Genomic DNA, 23666 nt, shown 5'->3' with positions numbered 1-23666 from the left:
TAAAACCGAGGATAAGGCAGGGAGGGGACTACTGTATCCTCTTTCCTCCAGACATTGCTAAATAAATAACTGACGAATTCTTCTTGGGTCATCTATTGTTTAAAAAATGGTAAAATATGGTGCTGAGAAGTTTTGGAAGGCAAAAACTTCCACTGCTTTAGGTTTTTTATTACTTGCATATTTTAAATAGTACGTTTATACTATTGTTGATTTATCAACAGTCATTTATCAAATCATCAGTCATTTATCAAATCATCTCTTGACTTCCCATTATGGTAGTGAGGTCCTAGCCCTTCTGTACTTTCTACCTCCACACTTCTGTCCTCCATTTTCTTAAAGTACTTATTGTCACAGTTTTGTGAAGATTTATTGTTTACAATATGATGACTAAATAAATGTTCACATGTACTATGATTATATTTCCTTACATGCTTGTTTTTTCCTAGAATAATAAGGCCTGTTTTTACAAATAGACTTTGTGTTCTGTGTATCTGTTTCCACCCCACGTACACCAAATAAATGCCTTGAATACATAAACTAACCTATTATTCCCCCACCCTCCCACCCTTTTCCCTGGAGACCTTATTTCTAGAGCTCTCTGGACTCTGTTCTTTTTGGAATGGTTGCTCTCTGGGCCCCTGCCATCAGTAGTCTTGGGACCTGCCTTTGCTGCTTTCCTGAGTCAGACCTATTTTCTGACGTCTCATGTCTTTCCCTTTCTTGCTGTTACATGCTCATTTTACTCAAGCACATCTTCCTGTGAAAGAGTGTGTGGAAAGAAAATTGTTGAGTTCTTGCATGTGTGAAAATGTCTCCATGTAACTTTCATACTTGGTAATACTTTGTGGATGGAATTTTGAGGTTGAAAGTGATTTTCCTCAGAATTTTGAAGGCATTGCTGTGCAGTCCTCCCGTATCTGCTATTGCTGTTGAAATGTCTAATCCCATTTAGTTTTCATTCCTTAATATGTAGGGTGACTGTATAATTTATTGTCAAAACTGGGACATTTGAGGTGCCTAGCCTGAAAGAATACTAGGACAACAGGCATAAACCCAGGACTCTCTGGGGTAAACTGGGACATGTGGTCACCCTCTTTATATGTGACCTATTTTTTCTGTAAGCATTTAGGATCTTCTCTTTACTTCCAGTGTTCCACATTTCATGATGATGTGTCTTGGGAAAGGTCTTTTTTCATTCATTGTACTAGATTTTTGCAGGCTCATTCCTGCCTGTCCTTCAATTTGGGAAATTGTCATTACCGTTTCTTTAATTATGTTCTCCTAGCCTTAACAAAGTCAGATGTTTGACATTCTGGATTGTCCTCTAAATTTTTTTCTTCTCTTACATACAAGCAAGGGGGAAAAAAACACTCCAAAAACACAAATAAGCAGGAGGATGTTATCTTTTTGCCTTTTTGTTTCAGATCTGAAAGATTTTTGCACATTTATCTTCCAGTTCTTTGCAATTTAAATTTTTTTTGTTTCGTGTTGAATTTCTTATTTTACTCTTTTCTCATAGCCTCCTGTTCTTAGGGAAGTGTATCTTCTTTCACTTCTCTGACAGTGTCTATTCTTCTTCCTTTCCTTAGGTTTCTTTTGTTTTCCGCATTGCTTTGTTGTGTCCCCTTTTTTCCTTCCTATTTTGGTCTCTGTCTGAGCCTTTCCTCAGATGCCAGTGATCCTTAACTCTCTTCATATTTAGTAAGACATTCCAAGCGTCTCTGAAACCTGAGCTATACTGTGAACAAACCTGCTGTTTGGAATTGTCTTCAAATGGCAGAACTTGGAGATGTGATTTTCTGGGGAGAGGAGGGATCAGCGATGGAGTTTCTCCCAGAGAGGACCCGCCCCTTCCCCCCACTCTCCTGCCTGGGAGGTTTTGTATCTGGGTGCCGGCATTCTGTGTGTAGGGTCAGGGAATGAGGCAGAAGATGGGCATCACCTTTCCCTTCTGCATCCCAGCCTTTGCCACCTCATAGCCTTACATCTGGAGCTTCTGGGGCTCATTTTTTCCAGAGAAGAAAACTTTTCTCTGCGTGAGAGGGGTTGGTAGAGGGGTTAGTCACTTGTGGGATAGTCAGGGCCCAGTAGCACCGTCCCTCCCACTTCTCCCACTTCTGCCACTGTGCCCCCTCCTGGGGATTCTATGGGCCTAATTAGTTCCACCCTCACCTCTTATTCCCTCTGGGCACTTTGGTGATAACTACCTTCTACTCTTCCATCTCCTGACTGTCTCTGAAAAATTTATGAAAATCTGCTCTCATTAACTCTCCCTTCCTCTTCTTTCTCATGGGTTAATACATTTGTTTTATTCCTCTCCTGTCTTTTAGAGGGGTTGAGAAGGGAGAAGAGATAAACTAATGTGTTCAGTCTGCCATTTTTAACTGATTCTGGCATGCATTTTTCTAGACAAAGTATTATAAATGCTGATTAGATGCTGAACAGCACTATCAGGGCTATTTCTCATGTATGTTGTTACAGGTTAAATAGGTTTTTGTGGGCTGACCTGGAAACCTAACTACATCTATGATTTTCCCCTAGAACTAGAGAAACAATCAAGCTTTTGTGAGCTGACTCTGGAATTAAAACAGACTGGGACAAAAATATTTCACACATGTCCCCATTTTCCTCGTCACAAAGAAAATTACAAATATTGTGTCATTGTTGAAATAAAAAGCTCCAATAACTGTAACAGAAACCTGTATTTTAATGGGGAAGTTTATTCATAAAGTTAAGCTACAAAAATTGAACTGAGGGGCAAAATTAAATTCTTCAGCAATATTCCTAAAGCTTAATTTTTCAGCAACTTCTTCGAAAGCAGTTTTCCTAATTAAATTAAAACCCAGTGATTGCGTCAGCTGTGGGAAATAGCAAGCACCATGGGAATGGTTTGTTCACTTGTATTTTCTTGCTACTTTCTTATTCCTACCTTGCACACAACAGGATCTTCTGAAACACCAGACTGAATAAACTAGACTTGGCCAGATTGACCAGTAAAATCATCTTCCTTGTCATGAATGGCTAAGAACAGCTGTTCAGGGCACTTGGGTAGTGAAAATGCAGCCCAGAATATGGAAAGTACACAGAGTGCTTGAAAGAAATGCTGCACCAACGTGGTGTTTGAATTGCAGAGACCACTGCAAATGTAATAGATCCACTGTGGTTGTGCAGCTTCAATTTCCAGCCTTCGGGAAGGGCATATGGGGCTTTCTTCCAGAGGATCACCCCTGTTGTGCTGGGGCAGCCTTCCATGAGCACTTGCTCCCAGTGGCCATGACAGCCCCAGTCTCAAGGGATCAGAGACCATTAGGAAAACCAGGAACAGTTGTTATAATCTCTTCTGTGGCCGGAACAAGGTAAGGGCAATGAGATGCAATCATTCCGTTATTTCCCTTCCTTTCTTAGTGTTTTCTTTCTATTCTTTTTCTTCTCCTTCTTCTGGTTTTATTATTAACCTCTCCCCCTCTACCCCCACCACCTTGCTTCTGACAGAATATTGACTAGGAACCAGAAGCCCATTTTGGCTTAGCCTTCAGGGCAGCCGTTTACAGAGTAGCAGTGCTACATAGGTTTACTGTGTCGTATGTCTGTGTAACACTGGATTTGGATCTTGTATTTAGCTGCCAGAAGTGACTGTGATGAAGTAGGAGAGATAAACTGATAGATTGGCTGCCAGAAAGATGTTGGGAATCAATCAGATAAACAGGGTAGAGAAATAGCTTGCTGTTTTCTAGTGATAATAAACCAGTGGCCTCTGGTCCCCACATTTTTAAACGTAATTGCTGTAGTAATAATGTCCAAAATAAGCAAATGAAAAAGCATCACAGAAGGTTTTTTAATTGCGATTGAGATATCCTTTTCCCTTTTGCAATAAAGATTCATCTTATATGGAGATGAACATTTCTATAAATTTGTTTTACTTCTTCCAGTGCCTACTTACATAAACAAATGAAAATTAGAGAGTGAACTACTTTCATAGGAATTTATTCCTCTTTCTTTACCCTCCCACAGACTTCAGCTGTTTAACTTGGTGAAATATCTGTATTGCTACCATGCCTCACCTACAAAATAATGACCTTTTTTGGTGAAGAAACACATTGTAAAGTCAAACCTATATTATTGACAGATGATTAGCAGGATTATATTAGTGTCTTCGCTTAGATTTCTCTCAGACTTTTGGGATTTTAATCTCTGTTGCTATTTCCCTGCACATAGCACTTGTATAGGAGAGATGATATCTAGGTTTTTTTTAATAGTAATTTAAAACTGTCCTCCCTTAATGTTTAATCTTTCTTCATTTTTGAGCAGGCTACACGCCCAACCTGGGGCTTGAACTCATGCCCCTGAGATCAAGAGTCACATGCTCTAGCAACTGAGCCTGCCGGGCACCCCTAATGTTTAACTTTTAAACATTACTCCTCTTCACCTAGTAGGACTTTAAGATCCAATGGAGATTCTTAAGTCTGTGTGAAAGTTACAGGTTTACACTCGGGTCAGATGCAGTAGACTGCCCAGGACTAAGTGGAGAGTAGGAGAGTAATGTAGAGTTCTCATGGAGCTCACTGTATGGGACGAGAGACTGGTTCTCCCATATTTGCAGTACACACGTATGACTTTCGTTAGGTTCCCTCTTATAATTGTCATGGCCGTGAATGTGTGAGTGTCATATGTGGTTGAATCGCTTCATGGTAAGCATGGTGGAGTACCAGCCGTGGAAAGCAGGAGAATGAAGTTCACGCTTTTAATTACATGTAATAAAGGCTTTTGCCTGAGGATGACCTTCCTGGCTGCTGGAGGTTATAGGTCAGAAGTTAACCATGTACCATTATCCTATTGGTGAGAAGCTGATGCATTTTCTTTTTTGCCATACAGCCTTTTCCACCTGACCTTTTAAAGATTCTCCATCGGTGTCGATGAGATGGACAAAACTAATCATAAAAACAATGAAGGGAATGTTGCACACTCATTGATCCTTTTGAAATGAACTGCAGTACAATAAGTCTTCCAAATGGACTTCTGTTCTCAGCTATTGCTATAGCCACCTTTTTAAAGATATATAAATATGAAAGGGTTAATGGGAATTCAGTCATGCTCTTGCCACTGGGTTGTCCCTTATTGATTGTAGTTTTAGAGCTGTCACTATGCCATTCAGAATTCCTACTATGCCCTTTTAAAGTCAGTTGGTGCTGGGAGATGATAAATAAATCAGTTGCTTTCCTTTTTCCACAAGCTCCTTCGAGAACTCATAGAACGAAAGACCAGCTCCTTGGATCCCAATGATCAAGTGGCCATGGGAAGGTAATTTAGATATGGCTTTCTGTTCATGCAAGCAGCCCTATATAATAGTTTCTCTCTTTCAGTCCCCTTAATTCTGCCTCAAAGCCAGTGATCGGCCCTGTAACTATAAAAGTTAAGCAAGATAATAAGAGCTAGAGAGACAAAGCGATAGAAATCCTGTTTACCCTGCCTTAAGTGCAGTTTGAATGAGAGATTATAAAACACCTATATGCATTTGTTTTAGAGTGTGTTTTTCAGAGTCCTCCTTATGCCCTTTGCTCTCTGATTTGGGCGGTGATTGTATCTGTATCAACCTCTGACCAGTGGATAAAAAGCAACCACCCAAATGTGTGCTCTCGGCCGTCAGAACGTGACACTGTGCACAACAGGTTCCTTGCTCATAGTTGAATCTGCTTTGTTTGAGTCTGCCCTAATTTAGACCTCCACCCCTCAGTAAAAGCTTCGGCACAATTAGAAATGGAACGTGGCAGCATTACCCAGATGTCAGGGTAGAATGTAAAGTAGTGAAGGAAGGCTCTTGTGTGTATGCTTCATCCTGTGGTTGGAAAATAAAAAGGGCATTTAGAGTGCTACCTAATGAATAGTGTACATTTAAATAGCCATGAGCTATAATTTGCAAAAGCATGAAAGGAAACAAAAGCTGCAAGTGCCAGGATGGGATTCTGGGCAGAGCAGCATTTTGAGAATGCAGTGAAAAATTTGTGTTGATGAAATAATTTTATTTGAGTAAAACATTCTTTGAGTTTTAGGGGTAGGATATTGTTGATATTTTGTGTATCTCTGGAAGGCTATAGAGAGCTGCTCACTATAAATTTAATGTGATACAGCAAATTGCATTTAAGTGGTGATTATATTGTACATTTATCTGACTTTACAATAAAATAGATTATGGTAATTAAGATTATATTAAGATTACAGTAATTGGATTTCCCTAGATTATTTTTTTCTGATGTTGAGTTTCCGTTGTATAAATCAGGTAAGATGACTTAGCTGCTGCTGCTTCTCCTTTTTTTCACATTTGTTCATGTGAGGAATTTGTTCATGTGAGGAATCTGTGAAGATTTTCTTAGTCCAGTATCCTTTTTTTGAAAGATTAATTCCTTTTAATCTAAAAGGACTATAGAATATGTGAATATTGGGCCATGATTTGAACAGACTAACTGTAAAATTGAGATGATCTGGGAAATTTGAAGACTGACTCCATATTTGATAGTAAAGGATTACTGTTCACTTTTTTGTAAGTGTGACAAGTCATATTGAGATTATATGGGGGGGGGGGAAGAACCCTTACCTCTCAGCAGCACATTCTTAAATACCACAGGTGAAATTAAAGTTAAATAAACAAAATGGTTGTAAAACTAGTGTCAGTAGTGGATAATTATAAAAAATTAGCAAAAATTGGAAAGTGCAAGAAAAAGCACACGGGCATCAACAAAGGGAAAATTGAAGAATTGGTGTATTCAGGCTGAATAGCAGTTGCAGTAATAGTAATAGAACATGCTGTACAGCTAAAACACTGAAAGCAAACCCAAGCAGCTATACCCAGTTTGATGGGTTTTCCTGCAGACTGCTGGATTTAGTGCTTGTCACAGCAACTCTAAGACACTAAGGAGCATTGTTAACCAAATTCGCTGTAGAATTTCCCAGCTGCCATTTGTTTTTTTAGCATTGGACAAATCCTCTTCAATTGATTAGTCACTTTGGCCCCAGACTATCTTGAGGAACTTGATGTAGGTTGATGATTTCTTTCTGCAAGGTTGTTAGTGAGAAAAATTCCAATTTGTCAATAGGTATAACTATTTCTGTTCGTGATGATGCATAACATTGCTTGTGAATTTCCCAGGCAGTGGCTTGCGATCCAGAAATTGCGAAGCAAAATCCACAAGAAAGTAGATAGGAAAGCCAGCAAAGGAAGGAAACTTCGGTGAGTTACTTTGTAGAACAAATTTTCACATGTTACATTACATCTTTTGTATTTTAAAGGCTGTTATGTCATTTCTCTATTTCTTCTGATGATTCTGTTTTTAAGGATCAGAAAAATAACTAAAACAATACTGGTGGCTTTTCATGAGGCTCAATTTTTCTCACTCTAATACCATACTCTAAGACTATAGTTTCTGTTCCTTTTTGCTGTTGTGGAGGGATGGGTTAAATAATGCCTGCTTTTTCCTGAAAGAGAAATAAGAAAACAAGATAGGATAGTTGAAATTGTCTTATATTTAAAAAGCAATTTCTATAGAACAATTTAACAATTTTACTTTGTATGCTTATTTAGAATAGAATTGGTCCATTTTCATGATGTCATACATGTATACACTATGTGAAGAATATATAAACGAAGATTCCAGAGAATGTTAACAATGTGCTTAAATGAGATGAGAAATATAATTTTTTTTAAGATTTTATTTTTCAGCAATCACTACACTCAGAGTGAGGCTCAAACTCATGACCCTGAGATCAAGAGTCACATGCTCAGCTGACTGAGCCAGCCAGGCGCCCTGAGAAATACAATTTTCATGAGAAAACATATTTCTGACTATAGGAAACCCCTCAAACCTGTGTGTGTGAGTGTGTGTGTGTGTGTGTGTGTGTACACAGATACATGATATTATACGCCTGCTATGTAATATTCTTACAAAGCCTGCATGTCAAAGAAACTTCTTGTAATTGGAGTGCACATGGAAGAAAAATCTTAAACTCATTGTGTTAGGACAGTTTAGGCAGACAGCTAATCCCATATCCTTATTAGAGCCTGCCTGTCATTGGATTGTCTTTAGACAAATGTGGATCTATCTCATTTTTATTTTATTTTATTTTATTTTTAATTTTTTTTTCCAATGTTTTTATTTATTTTTGGGACAGAGAGAGACAGAGCATGAATGGGGGAGAGGCAGAGAGAGAGGGAGACACAGAATTGGAAACAGGCTCCAGGCTCCGAGCCATCAGCCCAGAGCCCGACACGGGGCTCGAACTCACGGACCGCGAGATCGTGACCTGGCTGAAGTCGGACGCTTAACCGACTGCGCCACCCAGGCGCCCCGATCTATCTCATTTTTAAATAACTTCAAAGAAGCAGATTTCACAACTACTTTATTTTTTTTCACAACTACTTTAATTAACCTGTTAATTTAAGTTAAACTCACCAGGAAATATGTAGTTCTCTTTAACTTTGCAGAAGTACAAAGCAGCTTTTCATCATCTTTTTATTCAAAGTCACTTTCTTAAATTTCAGGGTCTATTTTACAGTTTGTTTAACTTTTTTAATATGTCAGAATTTCCAAGTCTTCGTACTTCTCCAGGTTTGTTTTTAGTGGGATGATTCCAAGAACATGGACTAGAGAGCCAGACTTACTCTTTAACGTTGAGATCAGATTTTTCTCCAGTACTGTGCTTTTATTTCTTTGTTTTTTGAGAGAAGCAAGAATGTGAGTGAAGGGGGGAACGGGCAGGGCAGAAGGGAGGGAGAAAGAGAATCCCAAGCAGGCTCCACACTCAGTGTGGAGCCCGACGTGGGGCTCAATCTCAAGAATGTGAGATTATGACCTGAGCTGAAATCCAGAGTCAGACGCTCACCTGACTGAGCCATCCAGGCATTCTTCCAGTACCGTGCTTTTAAAACTGTAGCTTTATGAGGCTATAAATGTTCTCTAGTGGGAGGAACCCAGAATCCTGGGAGTTGGGTTCAAATTCTGGCTTTGTCTGGCCACACAATTTTGGTTGTTCTTTATTCTCTGGACCTCACTTTTCTTATTTACTAAGAAGAGATAATAATCCCTACTTTATAGGGACGCCTGGGTGGCTCAGTTGGTTAAGCATCCGACTTAAGCTCAGGTCATGATCTCACAGTCCGTGAGTTCAAGACCCATGTTGGGCTCTGTGCTAACAGCTCATAGCTTGGAGCCTGCTTTGGATTCTGTGTCTCCCTCTCTCTCTCCCCCTCCCCCACTCATGCTTGCTCTTGCTCTCTGTCTCTGTGTCTCTCGGTCTCTCTCTGTCTCTCTCTCAAAAATAAACATTAAAAAAAGATTTTTTTTTAAATCATGTGTAAATGTCTGGTATATAGAAAGCATTCGAAAGTATTAATTTCTTTGGTTTCTCTTGTACTTACCTATTGGTATTGCTGTTGCAAATATACAGTCATTAGAAGAATTGAGAGAGGAGAAAATCTCTTTTCTACCTTACTGTTATGAATTTTGTATTGGGGCAAGTACCTATATGTATGCGCCCCTTGAGAGCAAGAATTGTGCTCCCTTATTCTTTAAGACAATTCCAACCGTATCTATCTATTGTAATTCCTTGTAGACATTAGTCAGCCAGAAATGTTTTTTGGATGATTATGTCATTAAAATTAACATGCTCACTAGGTAAGAAGGAATGGCTGTAACGTAAACATAGCACAGAGTGAGAAGTCTGGGTGAGTGTTAGAGAACCGAGTACTTTTCTAGCATGGCAAATAACTTAGAAAAACATGAGTCTTTTGTTTCCCAAATCAAAATATACTTATCACAGTTATTATTTATTAAGTTGAAAGAAAAAAACGAGGATTTTATTTTAATAGCAACCGTTTTTTGTATGTTAATAGACTCATCTCATTAAACTGTTCATTAGAGTTGCAAGTATGTAGATCTGGTTTCATAGCATTTTGATAGTGATTTAGATTTACACATCCCCATAAATCCAGAGACATTGACAATCTTATTCTGGCAACAGACAAGTGAGAGACAGATATTCTATTTAATAAACCAGGCTAAACATTAAAATGTAAGAAGTGGTTAATTAAAATATAAAAAGGATTCCTTCTGAAGTTCTAGGAACCCTATGAGGTGCCAGGTAAAACCCATTCTGCCCTGAAGGAGTATGTCCTCAGGAGAGGATGGCAAGCAATAAGTGGACAGTGATGCTGTTGGTGGATCCCTGGTGTAGTGGTCACCCCATTGCCCATGGGGAGATGTAGGCTGCTCAGGAAGACTTCCTGTAAGATACCATCCACATTTCACACTGAGCACGCTAGGAGAGTTAGCCTAGTGAAAGGCCAAAGAGAATACCATTTGCAAAAACACAGACTTGAGAGTGTACATACCATTTTAGGAGCTGTAATTTAATTTATTTTGACAGGAACTTAAAGTGAATATGGGGGAATGGCAGGAGATGAAGGAGGCTGTATGAGTAGCTGAGTGCTAGGTCATGACCATGCTAAGAATGCGGACTTTATTCTGTAGACTGTAGTGAGTCACTGAAAAACAAAGGAAGACTGAAGAACTCTTATAGAGTGAAGGAGACTAAGGAGATGTTGCAAGTATGTGCAATTTGGGGTCTTAAATTAGATCCTGGGAAAGAAAAAAGACTCTCAGATAAAAAATAGAAATTTGAATAAGCTGTGTAATTTGGGTAGTAGTATTGTATCAATGCTAATTTCCTGATTTTGATAATCCACTATGTTTATGTAAATTGTTAACATTAGAGGAAGGTGGGTGAGGGAATGTGTAAACTCTCTACTATTTTTGCAATCTTTCTTTTTGTTTTTTTTAATGTTTTTAAATCTATTTTTGAGAAAGAGAAAGAGAGGGAGAGCGCACGTGGGAGGGGCAGAGAGAGGGGGGAACAGAGGAGCCAAAGCAGGCTCTGTGCTGACAGACATAGGGCTCGAACTCACAAACCACAAGATCATGACCCGAGCCGAAGTTAGATGCTTAACCAACTGTGCCACTCAGGCACTCCTGCAATCTTTCTATAAGTCTAAAATTAATACAAATTAATTATTGAATTAAAACATTTTTAAAAAGGTCATATGTTTTGCATTGTCTTGGTAGTTTTAGCATCCATATTCATCTGGCTTTCCTGTGACCAGGAATGTGAAGGATGTGGTCAGAATCAGAGAGTGTTCTTTATTAATAGCAATAGTGATAACCAGCATTTGTAAAACTCACTGTCAGGTACTGCTATGCAGTTTATGTGCAGAGAGAACAAAAAACACAGACTGTAGAGCTAGACTGTCAGATTGAACTGAGTCTTCTACTTACCAACCTGGAGACCTTGGGCAAGTCAGTTCACATCTCTGTGCTTCCGTTTCCTCATCTGTGAAATGAGTATATTAATAAAAATCGCATCTTGGAGGGTGTTATCAGATTAGATGAGCTAATTTCTGTAAAGTGCTTAGAGAAGGTAACTCACATGGCCCATACAGAGCTGGTAAGTAGCAAATTGGGGTTTGAGTTAATTGGTCTGATTGCAGAGCCCATGCTTCTATCTGTCTTTTGTTTTGAGAGAGTGTGTACACACATGCAAGCGAGGAAGAGGCAGAGAGAGGGAGAGAGAATCCCAAGCAGACTCCATGCTGTCAGTGCAGAGCCTGATGTGGGGCTCCATCTCACAAACCATGAGATCATGACCTGAGCCGAAATCAAGAGTTGGACACTTAATCCGACTAAGCCACCCAGGCACTCCACAGAGCCCATGCTTCTAACCTGTGGCCTGTTTTCTTTCTCTGGGCAGGACACACTGGCCTATACGGGCACTAAAATGATGCAATGGCTACATTAGCATTCTGGCCCAAAGGATTAAACATGTGGCCCAGGCTGCATGGGAATATTATAAATAACTTCCTTAAATTAGACCTCAAGAAGAGCTGGTAGGTGTCCCAGCTGTCATCACCGATACTAGGTCCATTAGTGAGCAAGTTTTCTCTTTTGTTTGTGATAGAGTTGGAGAGAGAAGATTTCCAGAAATGTTATAGCAAAGATGAACATTGACTTGTGAAAACATCAGTTTAAATGATAGCAGGTCAGTGGCATCAGCCTTGTCAGACTGGATGTGGCAACTTGTTAGTTGGGTGCTAGAAAGTAACTTATTTTTAAAAAAGGAATATTTTGGTTTGGGAAAATAATTGTAATTATCGATTATCAGTACTTTTACTGAGCATTATATGTAAGTAGATCTGATCATGATTTAATCAGAATTCCTAGTGTAAATAAATTAAACTCAGGCCTTTAATAACAGGATGTCTTACTGTGTTTGTCTGTTCTTCTGCAGTAAAATTACATTTGTCTTTTCTTGGTATGGTTGTTAAAAGGTGTTTTTAATACTAAAACATGCATCCATCCTCAGCAGCACTGAGATTAGATGAAATCTATTGCATTAAGTACACATTACTAAATCGTCTTTAATGTGATTACTTCTTAAAGTCTGTCTTTCATCATGCTGTTAATAGTTATTGAATATACTGTATTAAAATGTAAAAGTATTCCACAGAGCAGTATCATCCAATAAGAATATGTATTACATATGTAATGTTAAATGTTCTAGTGGCCACATTTAAAAAGTAAAAAGAATGAGATGGACTTAAGCTTAATAATATATTTCATTTAACCCAATATCAAAAATATTATTACTCAGTATTTCAACAATTTATTAATTTATTATTTTAAAATTATTAATGGGATATTTTATATTCTTTTTTCCATCTCAAGTCTTCAAAATCTGGTGCATTTTTCTCATTTAGGCACATTTGCAGCAGTCAGACTAGCCATGTTTCGAGTGCTTAAGTAACTGCATGTGGCCAGTGGACTACTGGATTGGACAATACAACTGTGGAGTAGAGTTCATCATAGTCTTTGTCCAGAGAGTGAATTAAACCTCTCTTTGGATACAGCCAAGAACAGTATCATGTTTTCAGATGGACACCAAAGTTTGGTGAAGCCTAAAGACATTAAAGTGAATTTATTAATAGTACTTATGCTTTATTACTTAAAAGGTTATGTGAGTGTTTATAGTCTCATATATTAACATAACCTTTTGGAGGGTATTTTGGCTCCGTATTTCAGCTTTCACTATGTATATACCTTTTAATTCACCAGCAATTTCACATCTCAAAATCTGCCCGAAGGAAATTTATGTGAACAAACATACAATAATTAATGTATAAGAATTTTCACTTTAACACTATTTAGTATGGTTTTTAAAGGGGGGCAGTGTATGTAAATGCCCATCAATAGGAGATTAAATAAATTATATTAACAATGGAATGTTTTACAACTATGGAAAAGAGTAGAATATGGCAAGGTTCAGTGGGAAAAAGCATAATGCAGAATATCAAGTATATTACAACCTCCCTTTTATGTGAAAACCGTGTTAAGTTTATTTTTGTCTTATATATAGAAAATTCTACAGCCATACTTAACAGTTTTAATTAATAGTGATTATTTCTGGGGTGTAAGGCTGCAGGAGGCTTGTCAGTTTTCTATACATTTCTGTATTTGGATTCTTTTTGTAAGAATTATATATTACTTTTTATAATTAGGAGGTGGCAGACATTTAAAAAAACAGATATGCATAGAGATTTTGTTTTTGCATCTTATGAAACATGAAGAATTGGGAGCATATACGTGTTCAAAAATGTATTATAGTATTTCCACTCTTGGAATTGTATTCAGCTATTCTGATATTGTTATGGGACAATGTTTACAATGCTAAGTTAAAAAAAGAAGTTACAGAATTTATGTGTGTGTATGTGTGTGGGTAAATAACAGCGTCACTATGAAAAACAAACATAACTAATCAAAATGTTAACAACTGTCTGTAGGTGGAGGAACTATACATTTTGTGTGTGCTTCATTGGTTTTTTTCCATATTTTCTATAACGAATTTATACTTTTTCTATTACTCTTGTAATGAAGGAAATCTCGTTACTATTATTCTTGTAAAATTCATTTGTTAAAAAAATGAAATTTGGGAGGCTCAGCTGTGGGTGGTACTGTAGAGAATCAAATTATTTGATACGTGTAAAAATATTTTTAACACTGTAAAGCTAATATTATGTACACGAAAATATCATATTTTTGTTTGTGGATAGTGTTCTGTTCAAGTAAAATTTTGTGGGTTTTTTAAAAGATTTTTTTAAGTGATCCCTACACCTGATGTGGGGCTCGAACTTACAACCCCAAGATCAAGAATCACATCTACCGACTGAGCCAGCCAAATGCCCCCCAAGTAGAGTTTTTTGGTTAGAATTTTATAATATGCATATTGTTGTACATCCTCTTCTATTATAATGAACAGAAAGGGCTAGCTCCTTTTAATTCTCTTCTGTATAATTTGGTCTGTATAAGGTCATGTAGTTGTTTGGCTCCTTTCGCTGGAGGATCTCGAAGCACTCCATACAAAAATACCGTTTTTTTTCCTGTTGGTAGGAAGTGGAAGTGATGTTATTTAAATTTCCATAACACCATGACTTGGAAGATCTAGGGATCAAACTTGTTATGTACTCAGATATAATCCTTCATTTAAGGATGGGGGAAATGAAAGACTGGGTCTAGTAAGTAGAGATGGTGTGGAATTCTAGAAGCCTTCTCTGACTCAGAGAACTAGTGCTAGTGAGTGATGGTGGTGGTGAGGCATTGTAAGTTGGGTGTTGTACTACTACCTACACTAGTAACTACTAGTAATGACACCGAAAATGATGAGGATATACTTAGGGGAGGAAAATGGGGTACTCAAGTCCTTATTGTCTTCTGTCTGGAGTAATGTTTGAGGATTAGTATATTGCTCAAGAGCATAAGTGTGTCTACTCTTTCTGGGGACTGTGATGTAAATGAATCTGTGTTGAACTACTGTCATTTACAATGTGCTTTTATCAGACTTCTCCTGTAATATAAAAGAACTAGAGGGAAATACAGTTGTGATTAGCATGTGCCAATGAATTGTTCCCTATTTTCATTCTGGAGCCAAATGCTTCTGTGGTCAGTTCTGGAGTTTGTTAGCTCATAGAATGTGTTTCCTTTTCTAGGTTAATAGTTACTAATGTTGCTGCCTGTTTGTTTCCTGCTTTATTTAGGTTTCACGTCCTTAGCAAGCTACTAAGCTTCATGGCACCTATTGACCAAACTACAATGAATGATGATGCCAGGTGAGTAATAGATTAATTATGTGTCTCAAATGGCTCCATGACAGCCTGATATTGACCTGTTCTACAGCCTGTCACCCTCTCCATTTCTTCTTATCAGTTAACCATTTGTCATTGGCATCATAGCAAGGGTCCTTGTCACATCTCTTCACCCCATAATTACTGTAAAACCAAAACAAAATTTCTGTAAATATCAGTGCTGCCTCTGGTGGGTTTTTGTTTGTTTTCGCTATTTTGTTTTTAACTTTAGCCACCTGCCTAGGACATCTGGGCTTTTCTCTAGGACAGACAGACGGGTCAGGACAGCACTTATACTTGCTCTGTGTGTTTGTGGGTTTTGTGCATATGCTCTCCTTTAAAAAAAATTTTTTTTTAATTTTTTTTTTTAATGTTTTATTTGTTTTTGAGACAGAGAGAAACAGAGCATGAACGGGGGAGGGTCAGAGAGAGAGGGAGACACAGAATCTGAAGCAGGCTCCAGGCTCTGAGCTGTCAGCACAGAGCTCAACACGGGGCTCGAACTCACAGACCGTGAGATCATGACCTGAGCCGAAGTTGGACGCTTAACCGACTGCGCCACCCAGGCGCCCCAAAAAGTGATACTTTAAAAAACCAATTGTGTTGTCATAGATTTCCAGGTTATTTTGTTGACTGGAAAAAGAAACAGTGCTTGTAACACCATCCACTTGTTTTAAAAATAAAGATAAAAACAGGCATATATGTACATATATGTATATAAATGTTACAGTGCTTAGGGAAATGTTTGGCAAGACCATACATCATAATATCTACAGTGTTTACCTCCGGGAAAGGAATGGCATGAGGGAAGGGGTGAGGGAGACTCCCGATGTTTTGTTTTCTGTACTTGTGTTTTGGTCCAGTCCTTTGCCATGAGGATGGACTCATAGAAGTTCCATTACAAAGTAAGAAGCTCTGACGCAGTGTACAGCAGCCGCACCACGTGTTTGTTGCTGGGTGGCAGGGAGGAAAAAACACATTGACTTTTTGGTCTGTATTTCCACGGTGTTCGGAATTTTTCTACAATAAGCTTACACTGCTTTTTATCACCAGGAAAAAAAGGACATTTTCCGTCAGAAAATTATATCAATAATATGGAGAAGAAATGGGAAGGTCTTGATTGTTTCTGTATTAAAGTCTGTGAATGGAAGATCTCTCCCTTATGGTTTCTGCCCTATGGACCATGTGGATAAAACTGGCTTTTTCATCCCTGACTAGTACCCTCCACCCCCTTTTTTAATCATGGTAAAATACACATACATTTTCTAGCCCTTTGATTTCTCATTCCCAGAGGCAGCTCCACCTGTGGTTCCCACCTTAGCCAAGTCTGGGGAGAGAACCCCTTCTCTTTTCTTTGTTTCTTGGTTCCAGTTTATTGTTCCACACATATGCCTGAATTTCCCAATGCTTGGGGGGTTTTTTGGAGGAGAAGCAAGGCAGAATCTGAGTGTTGTTTACCCGTCCTTGGATCCCCAATTTGAGCTAAAATCATCCAGTTTGAGCTAAAAAATAATTTGCACTCGGTCAAATTTGAATTGAAACTGGAACGTAGTTCTCATTAAGGGAGAGAATAGAAGAGATCTTTAACCCCGGCTATTAAAATATCCTTAGTGGGGGCGCCTGGGTGGCGCAGTCGGTTAAGCATCCGACTTCAGCCAGGTCACGATCTCGCGGTCCGTGAGTTCGAGCCCCGCGTCAGGCTCTGGGCTGATGGCTCAGAGCCTGGAGCCTGTTTCTGATTCTGTGTCTCCCTCTCTCTCTGCCCCTCCCCCGTTCATGCTCTCTCTCTGTCCCAAAAAATAAATAAACGTTAAAAAAAAAAAATTAAAAAAAAAATAAAATATCCTTAGTGGAGAAAGAAGTGCTGTCTTTAAAAGGATCTTTAAAAAGGCAGTGGCAGGGGCGCCTGGGTGGCTCAGTCGGTTAAGCGTCCGACTTCAGCTCAGGTCACGATCTCGCGGTCCGCGAGTTCAAGCCCCGCGTCAGGCTCTGGGCTGATGGCTCAGAGCCTGGAACCTACTTCCGATTCTGTGTCTCCCTCTCTCTGTGCCCCTCCCCCGTTCATGCTGTGTCTCTCTCTGTCTCAAAAATAAATAAACGTTAAAAAAAAAAAAAAGGCAGTGGCATCTTCATTATGTGTCTCCTGTGATGTGGTCTATGTAGTGTTGTCTATTTAGTTAATTTCTGCTGATACATATTCTTTTCTCATGCTAGCAGTTTTTACCTTCAAGCAATATGTTTTTAAAAAAAACACCTTTTAAATGCAAAGTAGCCCAGTTTGTGCCCCTGTGTTACCAAATTTTGCTTTGGGGGCATTTTTTCTGGATAAACTTTGGATACTAATTTAATGCCTTTATGTGCTTTTAGGTCTCCTATGTTAGAAAGTCGCGCGTAACTCGAGATACTTCATTTGTGCTGGTCCAGTAGATCTTTACAACATTAGGAGGTAGGCAGGTGGTTTCTGTTGCAGGCCTGATGAACATCCCCAGTACTGAGAGAAAACAAAAGAAGTCCCACTTTGCCAATGTATTCCATGTTTGCATGCAAGGAAGGAGGTTACTATGAGCCTAACAATGATCACTGACTTTGGCAAGCCCTTGATACGGGGCAGCTCAGCTCTCAGAGCAGCTACTGTTTGCTCTTTGAGTCATCTTTGCTAAGAGGGCAAAGTATCATATGATATTGTAGAGACGACAGGGTTATCCATGGGCTAAGGAGGAGAAAAGGTTTGGTGTCTCTTTGGGAGAGAATCCCTCTAAGTATATTGTTACCACTGAGAACAGGTCAGGGTGCTACTTGCATGATTTACAGGATTGCTGTTCAGCCTCTCTGACGACTGAAGTTATTCTGAGCTTATCAACATTTTAGAGACAGCTTACTTTACATGGTGTGAGTCCCCTGGAGTGATGTTAGACCAGAGAGAGTCTGAAGTAAAAATTCAGATGATCTCTTATTATAGTTGCAACAAAATGAAGAATTTGGAGGTTGTGGAAATAATCATCTGGGGTTATTTTGCCTGTGTTTTTGAAAGACCCTCTCAGGCAGACTTTTAAAGAAGTTAATTCTTGTTTTTCTGTTGTGTTGATGTGGGTCAGATAGTAAAATGCTGGTGTAACAGGGAGAAGCAAATTCTGAGGAAGACCTCAGAGACAGGTCCAGAGATGTTCCTCATACTGGCTGCCACCTCAGATTTGGGAAGGGAGTCCACATGTGCCATGTTCTCTGTTGCCATGGTGTGCCCCTCCACAGAGCATTCTGGCTGTCAGCATGAGGGGGGGGGGGGGGTCTCAGCATCAACTAGCAGCTGGAATGCGCCAAAGAAACTTGGTGTTTGCAGCATTAACTGCTGCTTCAGACAACTGTTCTTACATAAACCCAATTCTAGTACCCTCTGTTACAAGGCTAGGTTATTGCATTTTCTTGAGAAACTTGTTGTTGTTGTTCTTGTTGTTGTTTGAAGCTTTGTTTCTTATTACAAAATGGTAACACTATTAACACTTTATAGGTTCCCCATTCCTTTGCAAAGAACTTAAGGAAATTCTCAGTAGAAACTAAGATTTTCCATGTTAGCCCCCCGTTTTCTCCCCTACAATAAAAAAACACTTTTCCCTACTCCTGTTATGAAGCTTGCTGGCATTACAAAAGAACAAAGAGGGGTGCCTGGGTATCTCAGTCAGTTAAGTGTCCAACTTCAGTCAGGTCATGATCTCACAGCTGGTGAGTTCAAGCCCCACGTCATGCTCTGTGATGACGGCTCAGAGCCTAGAGTCAGCTTTGGATTCTGTCTCTGCCTCTCTCTCTGCCCCTCCACAACTCATGCCGTGTGTGTGTGTGTGTGTGTGTGTATACATATGTATATGTATACACACACACGCATATATATATATATATATAATAAACATTAAAACAAAATTAAAAAAAAAAATGAGAGGATCCTTTAATGAAAACTAGGCACCAAATGCATTATTGTTTTACATTTGGAGTTCTAGAAAAGAAACGTACAAAGGTAATCCAGCATTGTAAAGTGCTTTGTCAACATCACTGCCACGTTGTTCTTGAGGTGTCTTGGTATAATAGAATTTGTACAGGCAATTTATCTTCCGCTTGCCATTTTTGTGTGTGTGGGTCTGCACCCTAAATATGGGCACATTCTACCACTCTACTGATGATATTCTTCTCCCCCTAATTGGTAACCCAGAGGTTACTTAGACCATTTTTTACTACCCTTTGCCTACTTTACCCCTTTATTTAAGAGAATTTGGCATTGAATCATGGTGATATATTCTGGTGTAGTTTGCTCTGCATTTGAGAGCACATCAGCTAATAACCCCAGAAGTACCCTCCACAGAGCATTTTTCGCTGGTTAAAAACTTGCAAGCAAGAATGGTTAAGATACAGATGCTTTCTCTGAGGCTTCTTATCTCCTAAAAAGACACAGGTTATTCTGACAGGTGAAACAAGTCCGGGCAAATATGCAACATTGATCTAATCAGCAGGAACGAGAGCAATATTTTCACTGGTGCTGCCTTTTACCAGCGTCATTAAAGGCTCCCATTACTCTTTTATTAGAGGCTCCCTCTCTTTCTTATCAGATTACAGAATGAACATAACTCACAGCAGTGATTTGATCTCTTGTTAAAGAGGATTACAGCTTTGCATTAACTCGGATTGACACAGTTTATAATTCGCTTGTTGATACTCAGGCGGGCAGCATCACATGTTTGACCCCCCAGCAGTGCTGAGGGGAAAGGACCCCCATACATCATCATTAAAGATGGCGTCCAGCACAGAGATAGGAGGCCTGGGGCCTTCCTCCTCCAGTAATGTCAGAAAGGACAAAGGAAACATTCTCAAGTTCAAACCTGAGACGTGGGCCACAGAGTTTTAAAACTGGATTGAAAACTGCCATTGTTTTTTTCTGTTTTTCCTGATTTGCTACTTTTCAGTCTTACACAATTCTAGTGAATTTGCATTCTCAAATTGAAGCCTTGGTTCCAAGCAGGATATATAGAGTGATAAAAGCGCATCTTCTAGAAAGAGATTGTAGATGCTGAACAGATAAATCTCTCCTCAAAATGGGGTTTCTTGACTATAGTTCTCATTTCGGTTAAATTCCTATCATTTCTTGAGAGGATTGTGAGTCCGTTTTTTCCCCCAAAGGGATCTTTCACATTCTTTAAAGTGAATGTAAATGTTTCTCTTAAGGACTTCCTGTTTTTAAGTTCTGGTGTTTTATTATTACTATCTTTTAAAATATAATATCTTATAATATTGTATTAATCACATCTAAGTATCCTGCAGGGGCTAAGTGTTTTCACGTTACTTTTGTATTTCCCTCAATGATCACTGAGCCAGCGTTAGGTTGCTAAGATATCTAGACCATTTCTGTTTCTAAGTGCATTCATCCTTTGCTCTGAGTTATCCACCCTAAGTCTGCAGTGAAATGACACAGAGTAATAACATCATATTCCATTTATTGAGTATTTACTATATACCAGAAATGGTGCTAAGCTGTTCATGTACCTTTTCATTCAGTTCTTAAAAGAAACCACTGAAGTGGTTGACATTATCTGCATTTTATGATAAGAATACTGAGGCATAGAGCAATTAAGTAACTTGCCCAAGTTAAATAGCAAATAAGTAGTGGAGCTGGTATATGCATTTAGGAATGTGAATTCAAACCTGCTGCTGTCTCCAAGACATGAGCAAGCTTTTAGAGATATGTGGGATAATGTGCCAAAGTGAAGCTGCTTCTCCCCATTCTCAATGTGTATACGAGAACCTTTCTGTCAATTAAAAACTTGTTTGGGGGGGGGGCTTATTTGGATTAAAATAATGTTTTGTTTTCCTTTTTTAAATTTTATAATAGAGATGCTTTTTATATAGGGGAGGTTTGCATAATAAGTCATTCACATTTTACTATGAATCACAGCATAACATGCCATTATGGTTACACTTTCTTCTGATTACAAAGACCCTAAATCTTGGGGCACCTGGGTGGCTCAGTCATTTGAGCGTCCAACTTTGGCTCAGGTCATGATCTCATAACTTGTGGGTTCGGGCCCCGTGTTGGGCTCTGTGCTGATGGCTCAGCCTGGAGCCTGCTTTGGATTCTGTGCCTCCCTCTCTCTCTGTCTCTCCCCTGCTCGTGCTCTGTCTCTCAAGAATAAATAAACATTAAAAAAAAATTTTTTTTAAACAAAGACCCTAAACCTTATAATCATCTTTGAAATCTGATATATTCTATCAGCTTGCTTTTATAGTTCTACACCTGCCGTATTCAGGTCACCTACTTTCTTTATAGACAGTATCTTTTTTTCCCCCTGTAATAAAAACAATACATGCATATGGGAGAAAATTTGGAAAATACAGTAAGGACAAAGAAAAATTCATGTTATATGCTATTGAGAGTTGAACATTAATGCTTTTATATGTTTTGTTTGTTTGTTTTGTTTTGAAAGAGAGTGTGTGAGAGGTAGAGGAAGGGAGGGAGAGAATGTTAAGGCTCCACACCTAGCACAGAGCCTTATGCGGGGCTCAATCTAACGACCCTGAGATCATGACCTGAGTTGAAATCAAGATTCACACGTTTAACCTCCTGAGCCACCCAGAATCCCCTTTATATGTTTTCTTGGAGAATTTTTTTGTGTGTGTATTTTATAAAGATATATGCATATATGTTTGAATCCCTTTTTCTGGTTAACTTTATATTTAAGCATTTTAACACCATTTTTTAAAAGGTATTTGAATAGCTTTATAATATTAAATTATGGAATATTGGACATTTAGATTGTTTCTAATTATTTTTATTTCTTTTTAAGTAATGCTGCAGTGAACATATTTGTACAGAATTCTGTGTTCTGGGGTGTCCCACATCAGGCTCCACACTGAGCGTGGAGCCTGCCTACAGTTCTCTCTCTCTGTTTCTCTCTGCCGACTCCCACACTTGTATGCTCGCTCTCTCTCACTCTCTCTCTAAAAAAAAAAAAAAAAAAATTTTTTTTTTAAAATCTGTGTTCTAAGTTTTGCTAGAGTCTTTAGAATACATTCTTGGAAGGGTGATTCCTGGATCAAAGGCATAAACCTCCTAATGATCTTGATTAGTTGTACTAATTTGCCTGCCCCTGCTCCCTCACCGGTTAAGGTTTGTCATTATACCTTTGCTAATATGGAGGGTTATGTTTCAAAAGTGTTATCTATTATGATGTGCTAAAAGTTATTTACTGCTTTATAAGCTAGTAACAAGTGACACTTGACTGACCTACACTGTGCTAGCCACTGAACTAAGTATCTAATGTTTATTTTCTCATTTAATAGTGAACTTGAAGTGTATGTATATTTATTAATCATTCACATTTCTGTTTTATACTCTGCTTATTTGCCTTTTAGTTTTTCTTTGCAGTTTGTATGAGTAATATCTATTATGGTTCTATACTGTATTTCATACAGATTTTTTTTTCTTATCTTATTTGCCTGTTGATGTTAATGATTTTTATTGGTCACAGATAATTTTTCCTTTTTTTAAAAAAATTTTTTAACATTTATTCATATTTTGAGAGACAGAGCATGAGTGAGGGAGGGGCAGAGAGAGAGGAAGACAGAATCCAAAGAAGGCTCCAGGCTCTGGACTGACAGCACAGAGCCCAACACGGGGCTCAGACTCACAGACCTGATCATGACCTGAGCTGAAGTCAGAGGCTTAACCGACTGAGCCACCCAGATGCCCCAATATAATTTTTCCTTTTTTATGTAATCAAATATATAAAACCTTTTTTCTTTAGAATATTTCCATTGCTTTTATGATTAGCCAGTCAAGCCCTGCTGTATCCAAGGATCAGATATTCACCTGTGTTCTCCTTGGTTTCATCTGATTTTTTTTTTCTTACTTTTAATCTGCTTGGAACTTTAATATTCTGTTCAATGGTCCCTATTTACTGTTTCTGCTTCTTTTTGAGTCCGACCGTTTTTGCTCCTTCCCATGTGGACTGTTGCACCAGCAGGCTCTTAACAGCTCGGTGTCATGTGGTCAGGCCTGTGGATTGTTGCCAGAGTGAACCTTCCCAGAACAGAGGAGCTGCTCTGTTGTTTGTCGTCTACAGAATTCAAGCCGTACTGTTCGGCCCTGCCCCTCATGGTCCTCACCGGTGTCAGCCTGCCCTCCATGTGCTGCCCCCACAGCCCCTCCTCCACCCACTCCTGCTTCCATTTCTTGACTCTGCTCTCTTAACCGGGGCATCTCCTCACCCCTTCCCACCCTCAGTCCTTTCCTGTTGGAATGAATGTTCATAGTCCTTGACCGACCCCACCAGGGAGGCCTAGGTTCACCTCTCCATCCCACACTGGGCTGGGGGGCTCGCTCTTCCTGGAGTCTCTACTTGTTCCTCTGGAACAGTATTTATCACAGCTCACAAAAGCACTTGATAGGGGTTTTCTTCTCACTAAGAATGCTTAC

The 23666-nt window shown here is 39.0% G+C and overlaps 1 protein-coding gene across 4 annotated transcripts in view; it reads left to right on the top strand.

Annotated features, from left to right (window-relative positions):
- The window catches only part of AATF (apoptosis antagonizing transcription factor), a 101305-nt gene that overhangs the window by 64709 nt on the left and 12930 nt on the right, over positions 1 to 23666 (top strand). For 2 of the 4 annotated variants that reach the window (XM_006940121.5, XM_045044048.1), the window contains exons 9-11: positions 5231 to 5298; positions 7142 to 7222; positions 15128 to 15199. In XM_006940121.5, the coding sequence (XP_006940183.2) occupies positions 5231 to 5298; positions 7142 to 7222; positions 15128 to 15199 (221 nt within the window). Of the gene's footprint in view, positions 1 to 5230; positions 5299 to 7141; positions 7223 to 15127; positions 15200 to 16267; positions 16833 to 17581; positions 17625 to 23666 lie in introns of those variants that run through there. The other 2 variants (XM_045044047.1, XM_023244757.2) reach the window with 2 other exon arrangements.

The sequence above is a fragment of the Felis catus genome, chromosome E1 (genome assembly GCF_018350175.1).
Source record: "Felis catus isolate Fca126 chromosome E1, F.catus_Fca126_mat1.0, whole genome shotgun sequence".
In the NCBI taxonomy this organism is placed as follows: domain Eukaryota; kingdom Metazoa; phylum Chordata; class Mammalia; order Carnivora; family Felidae; genus Felis; species Felis catus.
Note: the sequence above shows the minus strand (reverse complement) of the source record. Positions and strands in the feature narration are given on the sequence as shown.